This window comes from Thamnophis elegans, chromosome 3, assembly GCF_009769535.1.
Source record: "Thamnophis elegans isolate rThaEle1 chromosome 3, rThaEle1.pri, whole genome shotgun sequence".
Lineage (NCBI taxonomy): Eukaryota > Metazoa > Chordata > Lepidosauria > Squamata > Colubridae > Thamnophis > Thamnophis elegans.
The window spans coordinates 46,764,571-46,787,801 of NC_045543.1; the positions used below are offsets into that span (position 1 = coordinate 46,764,571).

The 23,231-nt window shown below is 38.4% G+C and overlaps 2 protein-coding genes across 3 annotated transcripts; one reads left to right on the plus strand and one right to left on the minus strand.

Moving 5' to 3' along the window:
- Positions 1-10: 10 nt before the first annotated feature.
- ZBTB5 (zinc finger and BTB domain containing 5) lies at positions 11-9,251 on the plus strand. 2 transcript variants are annotated; one of them, XM_032213054.1, is made up of 2 exons: positions 11-200; positions 6,388-9,251. In XM_032213054.1, the coding sequence occupies exon 2, from the start codon at positions 6,392-6,394 to the stop codon at positions 8,417-8,419; it is 2,028 nt and encodes a 675-aa protein (XP_032068945.1). In that variant the 5' UTR covers positions 11-200; positions 6,388-6,391; the 3' UTR covers positions 8,420-9,251. The 2 variants fall into 2 exon arrangements, with proteins under 2 accessions (XP_032068945.1, XP_032068944.1); XM_032213053.1 differs by lacking the exon at positions 11-200 and adding an exon at positions 482-780.
- A 1,312-nt stretch (positions 9,252-10,563) lies between these two features.
- On the minus strand, positions 10,564-22,924 carry GRHPR (glyoxylate and hydroxypyruvate reductase). The gene is made up of 9 exons (XM_032213055.1): positions 22,801-22,924; positions 20,529-20,659; positions 18,661-18,733; positions 17,802-17,918; positions 17,409-17,497; positions 16,160-16,264; positions 15,243-15,378; positions 11,540-11,670; positions 10,564-10,807 (listed from the first exon to the last, which is right to left on the minus strand). Exons 1-9 carry the CDS (start codon positions 22,887-22,889, stop codon positions 10,686-10,688), a joined length of 993 nt encoding a protein of 330 aa, XP_032068946.1. The 5' UTR covers positions 22,890-22,924; the 3' UTR covers positions 10,564-10,685.
- Positions 22,925-23,231: the final 307 nt, after the last annotated feature.

Consider the following 23,231-nt stretch of genomic DNA (forward strand, 5'->3'; position numbering starts at 1 on the left):
GTGACGTCACTTCCGTCTGGAGTACCGCCACAGTTTAGGCAAAGGCGGAGACTGGCAGCGAATAAGTCCGCCCCCTAAGGAACGGAAGGAAGGACAAACGGACGCCACCGGAGTAGAGAACAACGGGTGCCCCTCCCTCCCGGAGATACGGAGTTCGGGACGGGAGGGGACGATCGTCGCCTTATTTTTTCCCAGCGCAGGTGAGGCCGTGAACACGATAGTTAAAGGGACGACCAAATATTGGGCGCGCGCTGAACTGCGATTGGGCAATGACATGCGAGTCTATGTAGGGCGCGCGCGAGGAAGGGGCGTGGCGGACGGCAGCGGGCGCGCTGCGCTGCGATTGGCTGCGAGGGGCGCATTAGGGGCAGTGGAAGGCGAGACGATGCGTGTGGCGGTTGGAGGGGGGCGGGGTGGGTGGGGGGGTGGTCTTCGTTGAGCTCTCGAGAGCGCGCGCTTCTTCGCCTTGGGCTTGAGCGGAGGAGCCGGTCGTGATCCGCGCGCGGAGGCATTCCGGCCGGGTGATTGGTGGAGGCGAAGAGGGGGGTGGGGAATCGGCCGCCTGATTCTTCCCAGTGCGGCCCGGTCTCCCTACTTGTCGTGGGGGGGGGGCTTCAAGGGTGAGGTACGCATGCTCCTTGGTGGTCCGAGGGGGCGGCGTGAATCTCCTAGACGTTGACGAGGCTGTCAACGAAAAGAGAGCTCGAGGTTGCTGCTGCTGCCACCGCCACGCCCCCTTTCCCCCTTCCTGGGTTCCCGGCGAGGGCGGGGCATGGACTGGTGAGTGGCCTGAGGAGGGGCATCGCCGGGCTTGGAGCGCGGGCGGGAGGGGGCGTGTTCGCTTGCCGTCCACAGACCTTATGATGGGCCTGTTGCTTTGGGGGAGCCAGAGAGGGGCCTCCCCTGTTGATTCTGGTGCTCTGAAAGGGGTCACTCAGCTCTTGCCCCACTTGAAGAAACGGGTTTCCAAAGGGCTTTGCTCGGCCGGTTGGAAACTTCTATTCTTTGGGGTGTGTGGGTGAATTTTGGTCTTGACTCCTCCCTTTCAAATTCCTATTTTGGTTGCTAAGTTTAACTTGGTTTGGACCTTTTCTCTTTTCTGTGGTAGGAAAAAGTCCAGATACTTGAAAGATGAACTTGAGTATCTTTTTAAAAAAATCTTGTAACTCTAAAGCAGTTCTAAGAACCTATCCAACAGTAGAGATTAATTTCCTTGGTATCCTGGATTGAAAGGTGAATATATTTGACAGGATATTTTTTTAAATTGGGACTTTCAGAATAAATATATAGGTTAACATTTTTAGTTATTTTAAATGTTGCGGGTTAGATTCACTATGGTCATATTTTCTGAGGAAGTTCTGTTGTCTCCCCCCCCCCCCAGCTTCCTTGTCTTCAAATCTGCTCTGAATGACCCCTTAGTCCTCCAAGAGAAGTTTAGAAGACTTGTTGGGAGCTGAGAAGGGGGGGGGAGTGATGTATGCCGGTGAACAGGTTTCTTACATGTTATCTCTTACTAAGGTAGGAATATAAACAGAATGTATGGCATTCGTTAGATGGTGTTAATTAAATGTTTGTTTTGAGATTTGATTTGGTTCTATGTAAAAATACCAACAGGTCAGTCTAGTTCAGAATAATTATCAGTTACAGTTTTGGATATTCAAATTAATTTTCTTGTTTAGATAACTTCTCACTCAGATCTCATATTTGTGAAAGATAGAAAATGAGGGGTGTAAATGATGCTACTGTTCCCATGGCCACAGTTTTTGTCTAACAAAATTCTAAAACATAGTTTAGAAGTTTCGATATCTGCCACTTTTTAGTTGGTAACCTGCATGGCGCTAAGCAGTTTGTTGTAATATCCCTAAGTACCAGAGATAACTGAAAGGAATGTTAAATCTGTTAGTTAATACTTGTGTTTTTAAAAAAAATGTACTGACCAACTGCTATTAAGGTTGGTCATACAAAAAAGCACTCTGCATTATTCTTAAGTGGTTCATTTCTCTCTCTGCTACATTCATATTATAATTAGATAGAAATAACATTAGGGATGCAGTCACTCAGTGGCTAAGACACTGAGCTTCTCGATCAGAAAGGTTGACAGTTCAGTGGTTCAAATCCCTAGTGCCACATAACGGAGTGAGCTCCTGTTACTTGTCCAACAGAACTTCTGCCAACCTAGCAGTTTGAAAGCATGTGAAAATGCAGGTAGAAAAATAGGAACCATCTTTGGTGGGAAGGTAACAGTATTCCGTACACCTTTGGTGTTTAGTCATGCTGGCCGCATGACCACGGAGATATCTTTGGACAGCACTGGCTCTTCAGCTTTGTAATGGAGATGAACACCGCCCCTTAAAGTTGGGAACGACTAGCACATATGTGCGAGGGGAACCTTTACCTTTACCTTTTGTAACCTAGAAAGTAAAGTGACAGGGAAATAAACAGCCTTCTGTTAGATTAGCCTATTGGTCTGTATAATTATATTAGACCAATGTTATCTATACAAATGGACAACATCTGTTCGGAGTTTCAGATAGAAATCATCTTCCTATCTTCATGTGCTTGTGATTATACCTGGGATCTTTCTACATACTGCAGTGTTCTACCATAACATTTCTGTTCTTTCTTAATTATGTATCTTTTTTATTTAAAGAGTTAGAAATCCACAAAACACCCATGCTTTTATAGTAGCTGAAGATGTAATTTTATCTTTGAATTTTGAATTCTATTCCCTCAGAATAATAATGTATAATAAAAAACAAGTTTATATTAATTTTGAAAAATAAGCTTCAGTAGGATTTCTATATGCTAATAAATTGGTTTTTTTGTGGGATAAAAGTATGTTTTGGGAGGTTGCTTTTACTATATTTAGGCAAATGCAATTAAATAGTTTCCACTGTTAGTACATACTTGTTAGTACTGAGATCAAAATAGAGTAATAATTATACATAGCACATGATTAGAACCACTTGTCCATGAAGATATAGTTTTGTAAACCTTTGAAACTGTTGAATTGTTAATGAAATAAATTAAAACATACACTTGGAAGGGAAGTTAGAGGTGACTAAATAGGACCATGAAACCATAATTACTTACTCCTTATGCTGTTTTGTGTTAGAGCTGTAACGTCAATCTCAGATTGAAAACAATATTAGCCTATTCAAGAAAATGTGGACACCAGTCATATAACCATCCTAAATTATTATATCTCAAATAAACATTAAGACTGCATATAAGAAAAAGGACTGGTCCTATAATTGTGGCAGGTTGCTTATTAAATATTTATAGCATTTAGATAACATATTAGATAAATATGCAGTAGAAGCCAAAGGTGAGAAAATGTAACCATCTTCTTAGTCCTGAATATTGAATCTTTTTGCACAACCTCCCCCCAAAATAAAGCATTACAACAGCACAAGAACTTATGGTTGTACCAACTTTGCATTTATTGCCATCAGTGCCAATAGCACATGGGAAATAAGGACTGACATACTGTAGCAGAATATTTTGAAGTGGCTCTTGAAGATACCTGGCTGGTTATTGTTGGAAACAGGATTTTCATGTGTGAAAGAGTTCTATAATTAATTAAATATGGATTTAGCATGTTTATGATGCAAATCTATTTTATTTAAAATGTCATCAATGATATAATCTATTTAAAACAAATGCCTTTTTAAGAAACCCATCCTGATATGTGCAAGTCTACACATATAAGAGCAGGTTTCTTACGTAGGCTACCTTTATGCATCTTCTTAATTTGCCATAGACCAAACTACTGGTAAAAAAAATCATCTTCTCTTCTCTTTTCGTCTTCCAAGTAATAATTCTATTTTTTCCCCAAATGTGGTACAGAACCTTATAGCAAGCTACTTAGAATGGGACTCCTCTAAAACTTTTTGATCTATCTGTTCCATCCCTTTATATTTAACATTTTTTTGTGAATATAGCCTACAATAGGCAAGAAACATATTGCCATATGACCAAAATTCCCCATTCAAGATAACAATTAAACAAATGGTTCTCCATTATATTTGTCAAATTCCAGAAATGATGGAGCTTCTTGTATTAGCCAGCTCCAACATAGCTTATTAAGTATTTCATGCAGCTCCAGCTGCCCTGCAAAGTAGAAGAATTAACCCTGTGATCTTCAGTGTCTTGGAAAGTTGGAGTGGAGTCATTCCAATCTCTTGGTATTCACTTCTTTAAAAGTATGGAGCAGAAAATTATGCAATAAGTTTTAAGTAGCATTTGATTTGTGAGTCAATCAAATATTATAAATAAAAATCCCTTATATAAAATAAGAGATTAAAAATTGCTTTTCTGGTCTTTGTTAATGAGCTTTTGAGATGTAGACTAACTAATTTTATTTATTGAATTTTTGAAAGTAATGAACAAATTATTTGTTATCTGTCTTAGCTGTTTAACTGTATTCACAGAATATGTTTAATCACTTGGATTTCTAGTGCTTATTACACCAGGAGACATCTATGTCCAATTTTATACAGGGGTATATAGTCCAATAACACAGAAAAGGAGGGAGAATAGGAAAAAAATGAAAAAAGCTCAAACTAAGTGAGCAGTGGGAATAATCCTCTGCAAATAATCAGTTCAAAGCTGCTAAGACGGATAAAAGAGGGAGAAGCCAAAATGAATATAGCAATGGAAATTACACACAACTTCTGTACAGATTATAAGATACTTGCTGAGCCAGGAAGAACATTGAAATGAATAGGATATATCCAGTTCTTTAATATATTAAAGAGAATATGCCTTTTTTTTAAAAAAAAGCCGCCACCACCACCAGATTTCTGTTCCTGGTTTCAACCATCCAACACACAATAGTTTGCGGCAAAAGCCTTATGGACTTACTCTGTTTTTGTACCTTGACATAAAATGACTTTAGAGAAGAACAATATTATTTTAAGAACTTGACTTTAATGCTCATTAAATCAAGAGATATGTCTCTTTATCATCACAAACACTAAATGAGATGCTGATTATGTATACCAGAACTTGATTGTGAAGTATAAATAACTACATACAACTGCCTTAAAAGAGGCCAGAACTTTAGTCTAGTTTGCTGAATATAGTATTTGAAAAAGCAGGGATTCTCAAAAACTTCAAGCTAAATTTGTTTTAGTTTGATTGATGGCTTTAAATGGACATGTTTGAGGCTAAATCAGAGCTTTATTAAAAAAAACCTCTGTGCTGCATAATTAATTTTTTTCCCCATATTTTCTATTTAGGGCATTTTTATAGAAAATCTCAGAAAACATGTATAGACTCTTCTTATCATAGTTTACTTGACCCTAGTTCCAAAATGTGACTATTGCATTTAGATTCAAACAGAAGACACTGGATCGAGTTCTAGTTCTGCCATTTTTCTTGCTGTAGGACATTTCTAAGATAACAAATTATATGCCATATTTCTAGATAAGCGAGTTCTATGAGCACTGTCGGATCACTGGCTGGGAAAAATGGCAGAATAGCACTAAATTATTGTTTCTCTTTTTCCATAAAAGAATCTCATATTTGTCTTGGAAATTATTTTTTTTATTAATAATAAGCAATGGGAGTCTAGCCCAAGGAGTAGATTGTATTTTCATTAGCCAGGGTTTTGATGGACTTATTCTACATGGGATATTTTTTTCAAGAATAGGCAAGTTTTCCTATTTAAAATAGGAAATAGGCTAATTTGCCTGAAAGAAGTTACAGCTTGCATTAAAAGATGTTCTGATAACTTTGTTTAGGTAAAGATGTTTTCTAGTAAACCTAACTTTAAAAACGGCTCTATTCATTTTTGTCTCAAATACAAAAGTATCTGAATTACTGTGTTTCCCTGTTTCCTTATTTTGATGTCCAAAATAAGCACAAGGATTTATTTGGGGGCCCTTCCATATTTTTTTACCTGTATTATCAAAATACTTTCATAACTGACAGTGCAAAATGTTAAATAAATAAGAAGATATTGTGTTATAGGATAACAATATCATCCATAATTTATATTTCCAAAAATGGTTCTAGATTTTGTAGAGAACTTGAGATCTTAAAATCAAAAACTATTGATGGCTGTAATATAGAGCTTTCTTGGAGTCCATCTACTAAAAAACAATTTATGTTAGGAGATGATAGACAACATTTGGGGATGCTGTTAGTCCTGATGAATAAACTTGCCCGCTTGTCTTCTGTTAAGTGAGTGCCTTTTATTCAGCACACTGTTATAGCAAGTAGTTTGTGAGAGTAATTCTAAAGATATTCCAAATCTAAAACATTTTGGAAACTACTATAATCCCTTTTGTTTGTAAAACTTCATTTCTTTAGTTGGGGGGATAAAATGCCAAGATGTTTATATTCTTACCTTTTTAAAGCATGTTTTATTTTCTTTTGTAGGATCATGGATTTTCCAGGGCACTTCGAGCAAATCTTCCAGCAATTGAACTATCAACGGCTCCATGGTCAACTTTGTGATTGTGTCATTGTGGTTGGAAATAGGCACTTCAAAGCACATCGTTCTGTTTTGGCAGCATGCAGCACACACTTCCGAGCTCTCTTTACTGTAGCAGAAGGCGATCAGACTATGAATATGATCCAGTTAGACAGTGAAGTAGTGACAGCTGAAGCTTTTGCTGCTCTCATTGATATGATGTATACCTCTACACTCATGCTTGGAGAGAGCAATGTTATGGATGTGTTGTTAGCAGCTTCTCACCTCCATTTGAACTCTGTGGTAAAAGCATGCAAACACTATCTCACTACAAGGACATTACCCATGTCTCCACCAAGTGATAGAGTTCAAGAGCAGAATGCACGCATGCAGCGGTCTTTCATGCTTCAGCAGCTTGGGTTAAGTATAGTGAGCTCTGCATTAAATTCTACCCAAAGCACAGAAGAGCAGACAAATTCTATGAGCTCATCAGTCAGAAGTAACATTGAACAACGAAGTGCTTTTCCAATACGGCGTCTCCACAAACGTAAACAGTCTTCTGAAGAAAGGGCTAGACAACGCATTAGGCCCTCCATGGATGATTCTATCATGTCAGATGTTACTCCTGAAAGCGCACAGACTGTGGCTCATTCACGAGATGAATTTTTTTCCCCAGACTCCTTGAAAATTGTGGACAATTCTAAGACTAATGGTGTGAATGATAACCAGGAAGATAATACCGTTATGTTCGATCAGTCTTTTGGTGCCCAGGAAGATGCTCAAGTGCCCAGCCAATCTGACAACAGTGGGGGAACTATTTCTCAAATGTCTATGGCATCACAGGCAACTCAAGTGGAAACTAGTTTTGATCAAGACGCCACTTCCCAAAAAAACAATTTTCAGTGTGAGAATCCTGAGGTTGGACTAAGTGAAAAAGAACACATGAGAGTAGTGGTGAAATCTGAACCTTTGAGTTCTCCAGAACCCCAGGATGAAGTGAGTGATGTCACTTCTCAAGCAGAGGGAAGTGAATCAGTTGAAGTGGAAGGTGGAGGTGTAAATGCTGAAAAAATAGAACTGAGCCCTGAAAGCAGCGATCGTAGTTTTTCTGACCCACAGTCTAGTACCGATAGAGTGGGGGACATTCATATTATGGAGGTAGGAAATAACATAGAACACAAGTCCACTTTTAGTATTTCAAACTTTCTGAATAAGAGCCGAGCCAGTAGTTTTGGTGCCAGCCAGAATCATGAGGACAACATTCCAAATACAACTAGTGACTGTAGAATGGATGGTGATGCCTCTTATTTAATCAGCCCAGAATCTGGTCCTGCTAATAGTCATTCTTCAGCTTCTGTTTCTCATGTGGAGAATCCTTTTAATGATAGCACAGACTCACATTTTGTCAGGCCTATGCAGGATGTCATGGGCCTTCCTTGTGTACAAACTTCTGGCTACCGCACAGCAGAGCAATTTGGGATGGACTTTCCAAGATCTGGCCTCGGATTGCATTCTTTGTCAAGGGCAGTAATGAGTTCAAGGGGTGGTGCCAACAACTTTCCTGGGTATCGTCGCATAGCTCCCAAAATGCCTGTTGTGACTTCTGTTCGGAGCTCTCAAATGTCAGACAATGCTCCAAATTCTCAGTTGCTAATGAACGGGGCTACTTCCTCTTTTGAAAATGGACATTCTTCCCAACCTGGCCCACCACAGCTGACCAGAGCCTCTGCTGATGTTCTTTCAAAGTGTAAAAAGGCCTTATCTGAACACAATGTCCTGGTAGTAGAAGGCGCTCGTAAATATGCCTGCAAAATTTGCTGCAAGACTTTTCTGACCCTAACAGACTGCAAGAAGCACATTCGCGTGCATACTGGGGAGAAACCATATGCTTGTTTAAAGTGTGGCAAGAGATTCAGTCAGTCGAGCCATCTGTATAAACATTCCAAAACTACTTGTCTTCGCTGGCAGAGCAGCAATTTACCCAGCACTTTGCTTTAATTCTTTTCCTCTGTCCCATGTTGCCAATAATTTTAGGAACGCATGGAGTATAAGAGGCAAACACTTACAGTGTGATTCTGCCACACACCTTAAAAAAAGGCTTGATTATTTTTAATACTTGTACCATACCTACCTCACAGGGGTGTTGTGAGGCTTAAACAACTTTTTAAAAGCGCTTTGAAATTATCCAGCTCTGTCACAAAATAAAAAGATTGCAATCCTTGGGAGAAAGCCCCATTGAATGTTCTGGGGTTTATTTCCAAGTAAGCATGTTTAGGATTGGGCTGTACATATTACATAAGGATACAATACTTGGTATTGTTCTTTCTGATTGGATAGTCTGAAAGCTTGTATAGCTAATGCATAATTAGCTAGTATTGTTATAAGATGAAGGGCAAACTTTTTAATGGCTTTTTTAATGATGTGAAAGCATTTATCTGTATAATAGGTTGCTTAGAGTGTGTGAACAACATAACAAAGAGCTCTTTATTGTGAAAGGTTACATATCTTGAAGATGAAACCATCTTTGCACCTCAAAGTGCTTTTAAAGTGTGTGATAGTTTAACATAGTTTTAGGGGTCTGAATGTATTTTTGGTTGTTTTGCAGTAACATACACTGTGTAATGAAGGTGCTTACCTTGAATACAATGCAAGTACGTTTTAGACTGTCTGATATGTGTGTGTGTGTATATACACTTTTGAATACTGCAAAATCTAGGTGTTTCATAGATTTCCTTTTGTAAAATCTTGTACTAGAAAGTGAAGTGTTTATGTATTATCCTTGATAGTGTTTCTAATCAATTTGTATTCAATGTGTTAAAATTCAACATAAGTCTTAAGTCTACTGTTATTATTTCAAATAATTTTCATTTCTTGGAAGTTAAAAGTAATTTGTTAAATCACATTCTTTGTGATCCTTTAAACACTCCTCAATGCTTCTAAAATATTCTTTATTACTCTATAGAGTATTTAAAGCTGAATGGGTCTCTAAAAATATTGTACTGCTATCTATGATAATGGGACTTACTTTGCATTGGCAGCTGTTTAAGAAAAACTACCTTAGTGAACTAAGGTTGGCATTTATCATGGCTGTTAGATTAAACCCCCATTTAAGCAACAGTTTCTGTGTGTATCAAGGTTATGGATATTTTAGAATATTCCAGAGTTCTGCAGCATATTTTCAATTTTTAAATCTCACTTCTATAGATAACTCAAAGTGGTAAACATACCTGTTACTTCTTCCTATTCTCCCCACAGCAACCATCCTGTGAAGCGGGCTGGGCCGAGGAAGAATGGCTGGACTAAAAGACACCCAGCCTGTTTTCATGCCTAAGGTAGGACTCAGGCTCTCTGTTTCTAGCCTGGTGTTTTCAATCATAAAACCCAAGGTGTTGTTTCTTTTACACACTTATTATTCTACCATCAAATTGTAATACATCTCTGTTCAATAATTTCTGCTACTAAATGTAGTGTTACTGGTATAGCTATAACTATACAGACCATGGGTTTTAGGCTAGCTCTGCAATCCATAATGTACCTTATACATTTTAACATGGCTGAGATTGTGGATATAGCTGTGAGGAAAAGCAAATGACTATAGAAAAATCTAGTTAAGTATCTTTACCCAGATCACAAGAAAAAGAAATTGAAACACTAATAGTTGTTGGGTTTGGTTTTGTTTTTTTTTTGCAAAATTCTAAAATAAGAATTTTCTTTATAGGATTTTACAGTGACATCTGGCAGCAATTTGATAAACTCATGTCAATATTAGAAGCAAAAATAGTGCAGGATAGGGGAACTCATAATTTTACCACCGTTATTAGATATTACTTTATGTATTTGCTGTATTGTAAGTTAGTTGCTGATGGGAAGAATAAGGCTGTGATGCCATCCAACTTTTTATGCAGAATGTAGTGTCTGCTAAAGTTATGGATATGTTGAGTCTATTAAAATAATGTCTCTGCTTAAATGCACTTGTTGAAATAATTGACAAAAGGAATCTCATAATTCTTAAGCTTGCTTTCTTACCTTTTCCCTGTTAATTGGACCACTGTAGAGGCATATGCAAACCATAGTACATATTATTCACCAGTTCTTGCACGTTTTAGCATATTGCTTTTAAAAAATTATGACACAGAAAAACATGATTTATTATGTATTCTATTTTATTTGAAAGGCAACAAGCTCAATCAGAATTGACGGGGGCCAAAAAGTTAAATCCACCCCGTTTAAAAACAATTTATATTAACTTGAGTAGGCTAGCTTCTCATAGTTTAAGTTCACTTGGCATATCTTCTCCGTTCAAGCCAGCCAAAAGATTGTTAGCAGCCAACGCTGACATTACATTCCTTGTTGAGTAAGTGGCACTTCCAATATGAGGCAAGATTACTGTTTTAACGCATGAAAGAGAAAAAAGTATCATTAGTACATGCTACATGTAAAGTGTCAAAACAACCCTTTGTTAAATTAGTGTATAAAAGTGCCTTTTAATTGCAATGTCAGCTTAGCCACAACCTAAGTGTGCCAAACTCTCTGAATGGAATTACAGTGATTCATTGTGAAAAAAGCAGAGTGAGTGGAATGTCTGTTTTTCTTTTTTCCTCTAGAAGCTCTGATACCTTGGGAAATACTAGGCTTATGCTGTAACTACAGAAGCATGGAAAACAGTGCAGATTGGGGATGTGGAATCATTTAACAGATCTTTTATGAGGGCGAAAGTTCATTCTCCAAGGTTATGGGTTGGTTTCCGAACATTTTGTTACCAGGCTAGAAACATCTTCAGCAGAGATGTAACATTTCATTACAGGCTAGGTAACATCTTCAGCGGAGTTTAGTGGTTGGATGTTACCTAGCTGGTAACGAAACATTTGAAGAATGAACCTCCACCCTCATCCTACCCCATCGCCACTATTGAATATCTTCTATGTTTAAATCAAAACATTTCTAGCCCTTAAAATTGAAAAAAATCTGCTTAAGTATGTATCTTCTCCTTAAAACCACAGGTCTCTTTATCTGCAAACTGATCAAAGTGAATGATCCATTATTGGTTGATGTCTACCAGTCACAATCTCCATGTCAAAAAATAGTGCTGAAGTAGCAATGCAAATTAAATAATCTTACCACAATTTTTGAGAGAAAGAAGTGGATTGTCTGTTGGCAGAGGTTCTGGGGTTGTGACATCTAAACCAGCTGCGGCAATTTCCCCATTCACTAAAGCTTCATAAAGATCCTCCTGATTGACTACTGCTCCCCTGGATAAAATAAAATAAGAGAGATGGGATTTTAGTATACTACTCTTTTATTCAATTGTCCGATTCTTGGGGACCTGACAAGTTCCTGTGGTTTCCTTGGCAAGGTTTTTCAGGAGCAGTTGGGCATTGCCTCTGTCATAGGGCTGTGAGAAAATAACTGGCCCAAGGCCATCCAACTGACTTTGTGCCCAAAATGGGACTAGAACTTTTTTAGTTTGATGCCTTAACCACTATACCAAACTGGCTATCATGTTTTATGTCCCATGGAAATATAAGAAAATTCCTAATTTTGTCCCTTTGTGGATTTTGGCAATTGAGAAATAACACTATGTTATTTTCCAATTTTTGTATATATAGCCTGTCTTAGGTGTCTTCCAGATGTAATGGATTTCAGTTTCCATAATTCCCAGTCAGCAATTATCACTAGTTTGATTGATGATACATACATTTATATGTATGTATTCAATGCATACATTTATCTTGGAAGTGAGCAACCTGCAGGCCACAAGAAGTTCCTTACTTGTAGATCTCACAGCAGGTATAACAAACAATCTTGCACTTTTTAAAAAAAACGTAAGTTTTAACATCAGAAAATTTTCCCTAAAACTTATTGCGCCACCCCCATCATTGCTTTTCATATTTGGAGATACTTAAAGTACAAGAAGTATATCCCAACATATTGCAAGATTCAGTGCTCATGAAACACCCCTCTCAAAGCCTCAAAAACAGAAAATAACATTTCTAAACGTTTTGCCCTGTTAACTCCAGTGATGATATACCTCTAGCCCCTCTCCTATGGCCTACTTGCAGATTAGAAGGGGATTATCAATCCCTGCCTTTAGAAAATATTTTGCTTGGCTATATCCAAAACAATTCCAAATATATAGAAAAGTATGAGTGTACACATGTTCAAACTGAGAACAGAAATAGTGACAGAAATGATGCTAAGGATCAAACAAGGTGTAATTTAAGGCATAATCATTTCCTTTAAGGTGTTTTAACCTTAAATACACTGAGCCAAGAAAAGTAGATTGATTTCTTTCTGAAGTAGCTGAGGGGTTGAACTAAATGATATTCATTTGATTATTTTCAACATGGTGCTTAAATATAAATGGCTGCATGAAGAAAACTTTACATCTGAATTATTTAAGTGTCACAGCATTCTAATAACACAGGAAGAAGTAAACCTATGTGAAAATATATCACAGCAGTGGTATAGCCTCCACAAAGATGGAACTCTAACCCAGGAAACAGGTATATTTCCTTCCCCTCTTGTACACAATGTCATGTCCCTGAAACAGAGAAGCAGCAGCAGCAGCAGCAGCTAATGCAAGGATGAAGAAATACTGAATGTTTGAACATTGGTTGAAATATAGTATCTTCTTCAGCGATGGAAATTTTAATTTATGAAGTTGTTGAAGCATTAGTTAGAGATAGTTTGAGATGTAATACATATGGTAAGTGAGCCTGTCTACTCTAGACAAGTTCAAATCACCAGGACCGGGTGGATTATACCCCAGGGTTCTGAAGGAACTGGCAGACGAGATCTCAGAACCACTGAACTATATCTTTCAGAGATCCTGGAGCACCAGGAACTGCCAGAGGACAGGAAAAGAGCTGAAGTGGTTCCCATCTTCAGAAAAGGGAAAAAAAATAGATCCAGGGAACTACAGACCTATCAGCCTGACTTCAATACCAGGCAAGATTTTAGAAAAGATAATCAAGCAACGAATTAGCGAACACCTAGAAGTAAACAAAGTAATAGCCAAAAGCCAACATGGGTTTGTCAAAAACAGACCATGCCAGACTAATCTTATTGCATTCTTTGACAAAGTGACAAAATTACTGGACCAGAGGAAGGCTATCAATATAATTTACTTGGACTTCAGTAAGGCATTTGAGGTAGACCATAACCTACTACTAGATAAAGTAGAAGAATGTGGGTTAGACAGTATCACTATCAGACGGATTTATAACTGGCTGACCAACTGCACTCAACATTTAATCCTCAATGGAACTGCATCTACATGGAGGGAAGTATGCAGTGGAGTACCCCAAGGCTCTGTTTTGGGCCCAGTACACTTCAACATCTTCATCAATGATTTGGATGAGGGAATAAATGGGAAACTCATCAAATTTGCAGATGACACCAAGCTGGCAGGAATAGCCAACACTCCAGAAGATAGGCTAAAGATACAGAAGGATCTTGACAAATTTGAACATTGGGCACTATCTAATAAAATGAAATTCAGTGGTGAAGAGAGTAAGGTTCTACATTTAAGCAAGAAAAACAAAATGCACAGGTACAGTATAGGTGGTACCTTGCTAAATAGTAGTAACTATGAGAGGGATCTTGGAGTCCTAGTGGACAACCATTTAAATATGAGCCAGCAGTGTGCAGCAGCTGCCAAAAAAGCCAACACAGTTCTAGGCTACATAAACAGAGGGATAGAATCAAGATCACATGAAGTGTTAATACCACTTTATAATGCCTTTGGTAAGGCCACACTTGGAATACTGCATTCAGTTTTAGTCACCACAATGTAGAAAAGATGTGGAGACTCTAGAAAGAGTGAAGAGAAGAGCAACAAAAATGATTAGGGGACTGGAGACTGAAACATGAAGAACGGTTGTAGGAACTGGGTATGTCTAGTTTAATGAAAAAAAGGACTAGGGGAGACATGATAGCAGTGTTCCAATATCTCAGGGGTTGCCACAAAGAAGAGGGAGTCAAACGTCTCCAAGGTACCTGAGTGTAGAACAAGAAACAATGGGTGGAAACTAATCAAGGAGAGAAGCAACTTAGAACTGAGGAGAAATTTCCTGACAGTTAGAACAATTAATCAGTGGAACAGCTTGCCTCCAGAAGTTGTGAATGCCCCAACACTGGAAGTCTTTAAGATGATGTTGGATAGCCATTTGTCTGAAATGGTATAGGGTTTCCTGCCTGGTCCCTTCCAACTCTGCTATTGTATTGTACATACAAGTTACTACTAAACAAATATATAGATACCAGGGGATATTGTTAGTGATTTCTTTGGGCAGTTTTTGCATACTCCCTTTATTTGTGATTATTATATTTGTTTCCTACCTTTCCTGGTAGGAAATCTTTTAAGAATAATCTTATGATAACTATAAACAATATACCTTAATAAGCAGCAAGACTTGATGCAAAATATCCCATATAGCAATCATAGGGGCACTAGGTTTGCTGTTTTAGGAATAACATTATTATAGTTTAAATAATGGCATTATAGACAGTGATGGATAGTCAAGAGATAAATACAGTATTTATCTAATTAGCTGTGGAATGGGATGCCCATTTAATGACTCACCCACCAGATACATTTGATTTCAACTAGTTGAGGAAGGCTGATCTATTTCCATATAGCTCAGCTTTCCTCAACTAGTTGAAAGTGGATTATTGGCTAGAGGTAACTCTCATGGCAGGTGCAAAATTGAGGAACTATGGGTGCTGTGCTGTGAAGAATACAGGTGAATCTGGGTGAATTCAATGGTACGAAATAGGATAGAATAGGAAAGAATAAATAATGGGACAATATTTTTTTAACCTGCTTGTATTGATGAATACTGATGTTTCCTTCATCTTACGAAAGAAGTCCCGATTGCACATCCCTTGGGTTTCAGGAACCAAAGAACAAGTTACAATGACAAAGTCCGACTCCTTTGCTAGCTTGTCAATGGATACTTGTAAAAAAGAACAAAAAATTGCTATAAATTATTAGGATACTAGCTTTCTTTCGCTGGCATTCAGTCACCCATTTTTCTAATAGGTCAGTTAGCAAGGAAACCTCCCACTGTCATTTGTGTGGGTGTGGAGTGATGTCATTTAAGCCTAAACAATTTTCCTTTTAGTACTTTTTTCACACTTCACTGGTAAAATCAAGATAGACAATTGTTAAGCAGAGAATTTCTTTTACTTATTTTTTAGCCAGTAATGTGAAGAAATAATTACACCTCTATTATATTTGCCAAAACCACAGGAATAAAAAAGGGAAAATAATGATCTTGATATTTAAAAAGAATCAAATTAATGGTTACTTTTGAAATAAAAAATCTAAATGTCATCCAATTTATGCTGCACTTTGATAATTTATCAATCCCCTAATCTGCCATCATCCAATGTAATACTTTTTCAACAATGATCCTGATTTGTAATAAGTAAAGTAAACTAATGAATTCTTACTTTCCTCCTATTTATATATCAAATTATTTAAGGGTGGCATCTTTATTCCTTTTTAAGGAAAGGTATGTACTCTTCTTACTTTTACAATTACCATCATAAATACAAAGATTAAAACGTAGTTAAATCTCTCCCTAAGCATAATCAAGTATCCCAAGAATTACTTCATGTAAATCTTATTTAATCTCATGTTTCATTAATGTTTTCTATTTAAATTGTTTAGAACAATCAGTAGACGAAAAATCATACATAAAGAAATTCATGTAAATAAAACACAACTCTCACCAAACTCTGCTTTTAATTCCGCAGCAGCTTCAAGTTTGGGTTGACGACTTGTATACAAAAACCTTTTGACTCCAAAAGGTTTCAGACGATACCCTATGGCCCGCCCTAGAAGCAGAAGGAAAATACAAAAACACTTCACTCTTGACGTCATAGTTGTAAGAAATATATAGTCGTTTCTGAAAAAAATCATTTACACCAAAGGTTCCCCCCCAAAAAATTTGGTGTCCCTCAGATGCTAGATTTCAGTTCCCAGGATGCCTTCCAACTAGGCAAAGGACTGCACTATTAGTCAAAAAATTAAGGAAAACAATTCCAGAATTATAAATATGAACCACAGCCATGTCTGATGAATGCAACTCCTACAGCACCCCAACTTGATCAAGTAGAAAAGACAGAGTCACTCCTGGCCCATGATTAGGCAAAAGTATACTTTACTAAATGATTTGTAAGAATGTGTGTTGTTGCCAGGGATGGGGGGAGAGGGGATTATTTTACTGATTTATTATTTTATGATTCCTCATTTTATTATTTTTATCTTTTATATGGTTTTTATATTTATATATTAAGAGCTGTGGTGGCGCAGTGATTGGAATGCAGTACTGCAGGCTTTCAGCAGTTCGATTCTCATCAGCTCAAGATTGACTCAGCCTTCCATCTTTCCAAGGTCAGTAAAATAAGGAGCCAGATTATTGTTGGGGGCAATATGCTGACTCAAAGCGCTTGGGGAGGGCTGTAAAGCACTGTGAAGCGCTATATATGTCTAAATGCTATTGCTAAGTGCTATATCTGTGTAAGCTGCCTTGAGTCGTCATGTGCAAGTAGGTGGCAATATAAATTTTCTAAAATAAATAAAAGTATCTATTCTTATTCTCATCCGAAGCAATATCTGAAAGTCTAATATCTGAGTGACAGCAATGACAAAATAAAAAAAAGGCAAAAAGATCTCTTCTGGGGTAACAGTTATTTGTTTAAAGAGTAATCCACAGGAGAAAGTCCACTTTGCACTAGACTAGTTATCACTTTGCTGATGACTAGTTTTGAAGTTCAAATGTCCAGTTTTGAAAAGTTGGCACAACTGTACCTCTCCATTGTGTTGTGCTTGCTATTATACTCAATTAACAATAACTGGCAATGATTTGAAGCTTGAGTTAAGCTGCCATTTACTTCTCCCAGCCTACCTGATGGAAATCATTTTATATATAAAATAAATTTGAATTTCCAGGTAGATATTTAAAAAAACAAGGATTACCTATTCTTCCCAGCCCTATAATCCCAACTGTGCTGCCTGAAAGTCCGTAGCCACACATCCAAAGAGGCTTCCATGTCGTCCATCCTCCACTGCAAGAAAAAAAAATCAAAATGCAAAAGAGGCATTAATGAATTACTTGCAAGATGCCTCTACTATGATTATAGAATTCTCCCTGTGCAGTCCAGCAAGAGTTAAAACTGTTTACTGTTGCAAACTCAACCTTTGTCCTAAAGGCTCTACCAACACCGGCCCCTGAAATTTGCTAACATACACCAGTCATAGTATGACTAACATCCCAGAATGGTAGCTATCTGATTACTGCCACCTCCAAATATTAAAGCCAGTACAATATGCTCCCCACCTTTTATCCCAAGCAAAATTGCAGATACTCACTTTTTCACTTCCAGTATTGATTCAGGGAGCCTGCGAGACGTTGCTAAGAGTAAAGCTACTGTCAGCTCGGCAGTGGCATCGGTCAGGATGTCCGGCGTGTACCCCACACGGATACCACTAGAATTTAAAAAGGGGCTTGTTCTTCTCATTTTCATTACCATTTCTTTGAGATGGGCACTTTTAAGCAGGGCTAAGAACCCTAATCATATAATGGGTAGGTCAAGGCAGCAAGTCTCTTACCCATAAAAGAATGGAAGTAATCCCTGGAATAAATTCTTTGTATATAAGGTAATCCACAAAGCACAAATATGTTTTATTTTGTAAAATTTATATAATCGGAGAAGAGGTGCATGAGTTAACTGGCCATGGATGGGTCAATGTAGCACAAAGAAAATAATAAATGGAAGAAAGTGGTCTGCTTCCCCTTTGACATAATTGGCTTCTAAAAATGAATTTATGTAACATAATAAAATGCAAATGCTTTGTATTTTACAATATATTCTGAAATAATAATACATAAAAGCAAATGGTCTAAGTTTGTTGAGGCAAGTAACTGCAGTTCTTAAAAAAAGGACACAATCCTTTGAACCTTAAAACCCAAGCTGCTTGAACCAAGCCCCATCCTACGACCTAATTATACAATTAGTGATTTTTGCAAAAAAAAAAGCTTTTCCTTTAAAGAGATTGGGCGTGCATTATATATACTTCAGTTGCTGCTTTTCCCAGAAAAAGAACTCCAGTTTTTAATGGTGAAAAGAAATGGGGCAGACTATATCACTTAAACCTCCCACTATAATTCTCTCCTAATCTCCCCTGCTCTGATGTAGAATAGCTGAATTTTAAATTATACAAGACTTACCGTTTTTTAATTTCATCAATGGCTAGATGGTCATAGCCCACTGACAATGTACTAATTACTTTGAGGTTTGGCCCTGGAAAAAATGAAGACCGCATGCTCAGAATGAAAGTCATTAATATGAACACAAAATATTATTTATAAAATGGCAAATGATAGTTTATATCAGCCTTACCACCCGATCAACTACCATAACATTGTGAAAGGTTGGCAAGCAGCAAAGATGTTTTTCAAGGTATCTACCTTGTTTATTAATAAAACACAGAAAAATTGGGTAAGATTTAATATGAACATTTTTAAAAAAATCAAAAGAACCAATGAATGGAAGCCCACTTTTATCTAACTGGGTTTACAAACATCATTTGCATCATCAGTCAACAAAAAGTTAGTTCAATCATTAAAGTCCATTAATAATTAATTAATCAATTAATGGAATGGCAACTGCTAACTAGTTAATGCACAAACACCATCCTTATCTCAATCAAACATTTTTAAAATACTGTTTTCTTTTTAGTGTACATTCAAACCAAACCACAAACCCTTAGAAGAGTCTGTAATATATAAATCTAAAGGTTTTGCCTGTTGTGTTGGATTCTAGGGGGCGGTGCTCATCTGTTTCTTAGCCAAGGGACCCCAGCATTGTCAGAAGACATTTCCATGATTATGTAGCCAACATGACTATATGCCAAGGCACACAGAATGCTTCCAAGTGGTATCTATTTATCTACTCGCATTTGCATGCTTTCAAACTGCTAGATGGGCAGGAGCTGGGACAAAAACAGGAGCTCACCCTGTTGCGTAGCCTTTGGGTCTCAAACCCGGGCTGTCCACTTTCCAGGTGACAAGCTCAGCATCTTTAACCACTGGACTATTGCAACCCCTTCTGGAGTATTTAACTATCTAAATTGAGTTAAACACTTATTTTGGGTGAACAGTCCAAATCATATATTGTTAAAAAAGAGAAAACTGTACAGTTCTATTTTCAGGCTTAAAAATTGCCACTTAATGGATTTTAAGATGCCAAATATTTAGCAAGTCTCCTTTTTTCTCTCCTTTTTGGCTCACTAATCAACTACTATTTTATGAGGTGAATGCAATCCTAATTCAGACTAATACGTAAATATTCAGCTCCAGAACAGGCTATTCTGAAGTCCGAATGACAAGACCCTTAATATGCAAACAAACCATCATTTAAAGGAAGATATTAATTATGTTTATGTTCAGCACTTAATAGAATCATGGCTTAAAATTCTTCGGCATGATGGATTCTTATATTTAAAGACCAAGGCCAGAAATTCTTAAGCAGATAGCACAGAAATATGAATACAACATAAAATCAGGGGATTTAACAGAACATCTGGCTCAAGGGATGTTTTTCAAATCCGGACTGTCTGGCCAGATATCCTGAGGGGTTGGAGGCAAGCTTTCACAGAAGGAAGGAGATAGGAAGGAAAATAAAGCTGGAGTTGGATCCACTCCCAAACATCTGAGGCTTTTCCTCTGAAAGGAATTACAAAACAAATTTTGCTCTCCTAGAGTGAAATACTGTATTATTCTCAAAAGTTATCAAAGCATCCAATAAAAATTTTCCCTGCTGTGTAATAGTTGGGTGATATTGAGCAAGCTAATGTCTACATAGATAGCCCTCAACTTATGACCACAACTGAGGTTGGAAAATTCATGACTAATATTAAGCAAGACATCACATGATTGTGACTTGGGAGCTTCCCTGCCGGCTTCCCCATTGACTTTGCTTGAGGGAAGATGGCTGGAAAGGTCACAAATGGCAATCATTTGGCTCTGGAATGCTGCAACTACTACAATTGCGAACAGTGACCCACCATGAGACACTGACACTTCTCCACGCTCACCTGCTGCATCTAAGACTTTCTTGTCTATCCGGTCAGACAGGAGACACAGGAGCCCATCTTTGCCAGCTACCCCTGCTAGCAATTCTGCCTGTGGGATTGGTTCCTCTGAATCCCACTGCTGGATGCTGCAACTGAAGGGGAAAGAAGAGGCAAGCCCAAATTAGATCAAGCAGCAAACCAATGTTCTGAAGGTTGCAACCTCTTTATTGCTTAATCAAACAAGGACAACTAACTGCAAAAATAAATGTTTGGGACTTTAGGGCAAAGTTAGTTAACTTTGGAGTTATTCTGCTATTTGTGTTTTCCTATCTCAAGATGATGAAAAGAATGAAAAGACAGCTATTCCTCACAATGAATAACAAATTTGATAAACCAAAGCTCACCCTGTTGAATGTTCTTCGGTTTGAATTGGTCAACAATTGTGAAGAACAATAATAATTTTGGCAGAAGTGGAGATTTTTAATTACTGCACATATGGCTTTAATGTTTGCTCTATCCATCTGGGCCAAAGCTAGTTTAAGAAATTTAGATGGGCAAAAAGCAAGCGCAACGGTGGATCTCTCCCATGTTGCCCTAAATAAGGAGTGTCCAACTTTTGGAAATAATAATCAGCCAACAAAAACTGGGTCAGTGAAAACAAAGAAACTTTATTCAAAAATATTAGCAGTTTGCAAAAGTGCAGTGAATCTCAGGCTACACCTTCAACATGAAGTTTTTAGCCAAGAGACACACCTTGGATTTCAGAAAACTTACATTATATACAGTTCTTTTCCCCAACACCCCATCTCCCTTTTCCTTTGGGTTTATTGTTTATACACTCTGGAGTGGTAGCTAATCCAAAGTGACTCAGGATAATTTATTATCTCTTTCCTTTTTTGCTCAAATTACTCTACTCAACACACCTATCTATCCCTACCTGTTACCCATTGACTCTTTAAATATTTTGTGTACATTAGCATCTCCAAGCTTTCTAGTGTTAAGGAATATACACCAAAAAATGGGAGTGAAAGTTTCTACATGAGAGAATGTCCTTTTTTTATAAAAGGATTACATAAAAGGATTTATAATGTTAAAAGGTTACAATTGTTTTCATACATGTTTTTACAAAGGTATATGTTTTGCAAATGTTTAACAATTAAATGCTTAAAAGGAAAATACTTTTATAACAGCATAATATATTTCTACAATAGAACAAATGTTTATAGAATGATGTTTCCTTTCATTATATTTTAATTTTGAATTCCTTTATAGTTTTCCATCCTGATGCTTCCCCTCCCCCCAATAACTGCCCATAAAATATTTTGCTACCATGGCTTCTTCTTATCTCTGTCTCCTTGGCATTAAGGAATGTTCCTTTAACTGGGCCACTTTCTAACAGTATACTTTCAGCATGTTTATATGCATTTCTAACCTATATACCTACATACTATTTTATTTTTGAATTTTCTTATTTCCTACACAACCTTGGCAACTTGTGGACTTGAACTCCCAGAATCTGCCAGCCAGCTATGCTGGAAGTTGAAGTCCATAAATCTTAAAAGTTGCCATATTGCCCTGTTCTAAATTAACACTGAAGAGGTCCAATCCAAGTTTTCATAGCAGAATAATAATCCCCAAACGCGGGCAAAAGAAGGAAGGCTAAAGGGAGAAGAAACGTCTCAGAAGCAACAAGCCGTCCAATTCAGCTTCTCAACCGGATCTGCCCATTGTCTAACACGGAGCAGGACTGAACCTGTGGTTGTTATATCGGCCTTTTCCCCTCCCGTCTCAGGGAAGAAGAAAGCAGCGAAGCGGGAACCTGGAACTGCAGCAACCCGCGGCCTCCCCACCGCGCTTGAAACCCCGCCAGAAGGCATTGCAGCTTTAGCGGCCCTGCTCCGCACCAGAAACAATGAACGCTCGGCTGGAAGCAAGACGTTTTTACACCACCACCCCCCCCAACAGTCTGTTTACGCGCGCGCACTCGCTTCCCACGAGCCCGTTAGGAAAAGTTTGGACCCGCATCAGGGCTGCAAAAAAACCCCACGTCAGCCAACGGCCGAGAAGCGTCGGTTTTGGCCGTGCTGACCGTCCAAATGTTTGCAACTCTCGTCGCTCTCCTCAAAGGCGAACACCCAAACGTGTGTGTGTCCACCATGGCCGCAGCCATTCCGAAGATTTGAGCAACACTACAAGCCGGGCGCACACACCCCCTTCGGGGGGGAAAAAAAGAAAAAAAGCAACCGATTCTCCCTTCTCTATTTGCATTAGGAAGCCAGGCGAGCCCACTTACACGCCGGCCTGAGTCAAGACCGCCTGCCCCGCCGGGGGGATCCTCCGAGTCACAAACACCTTCATGAGCTGCTGCAGTACTGAAGTCATCCGGGCGGGTCTCGCCTGTAGTCTGCCTGGTGAGCTCCGGCCTTCGCCCTCCTCTTCATCCTTAGCCCTGCCGGAGCAACTGGCTCGGCAGCGCCCCCTGGTGCTCGTCGCCAGCCAGGTCAAACATTCTACCTTCCGTGCAGGCGCTTTGCGGGGAGGGAAAGAGGGTCCGCGTACAACCCCCACCTCAGGATAACCTCGGAGCTGAAGGGAGCCGGGACGCCCATGAACTTTTTGAGAGCCTTATTTTCAAAGGAAGAAGGAAGGAAGGAGAAAGAAAGAAGAAAGAAAGAAAGAAAGAAAGAGAGAGAGAGAGAGAGAGAGAGAGAGAGAGAGAAAGAT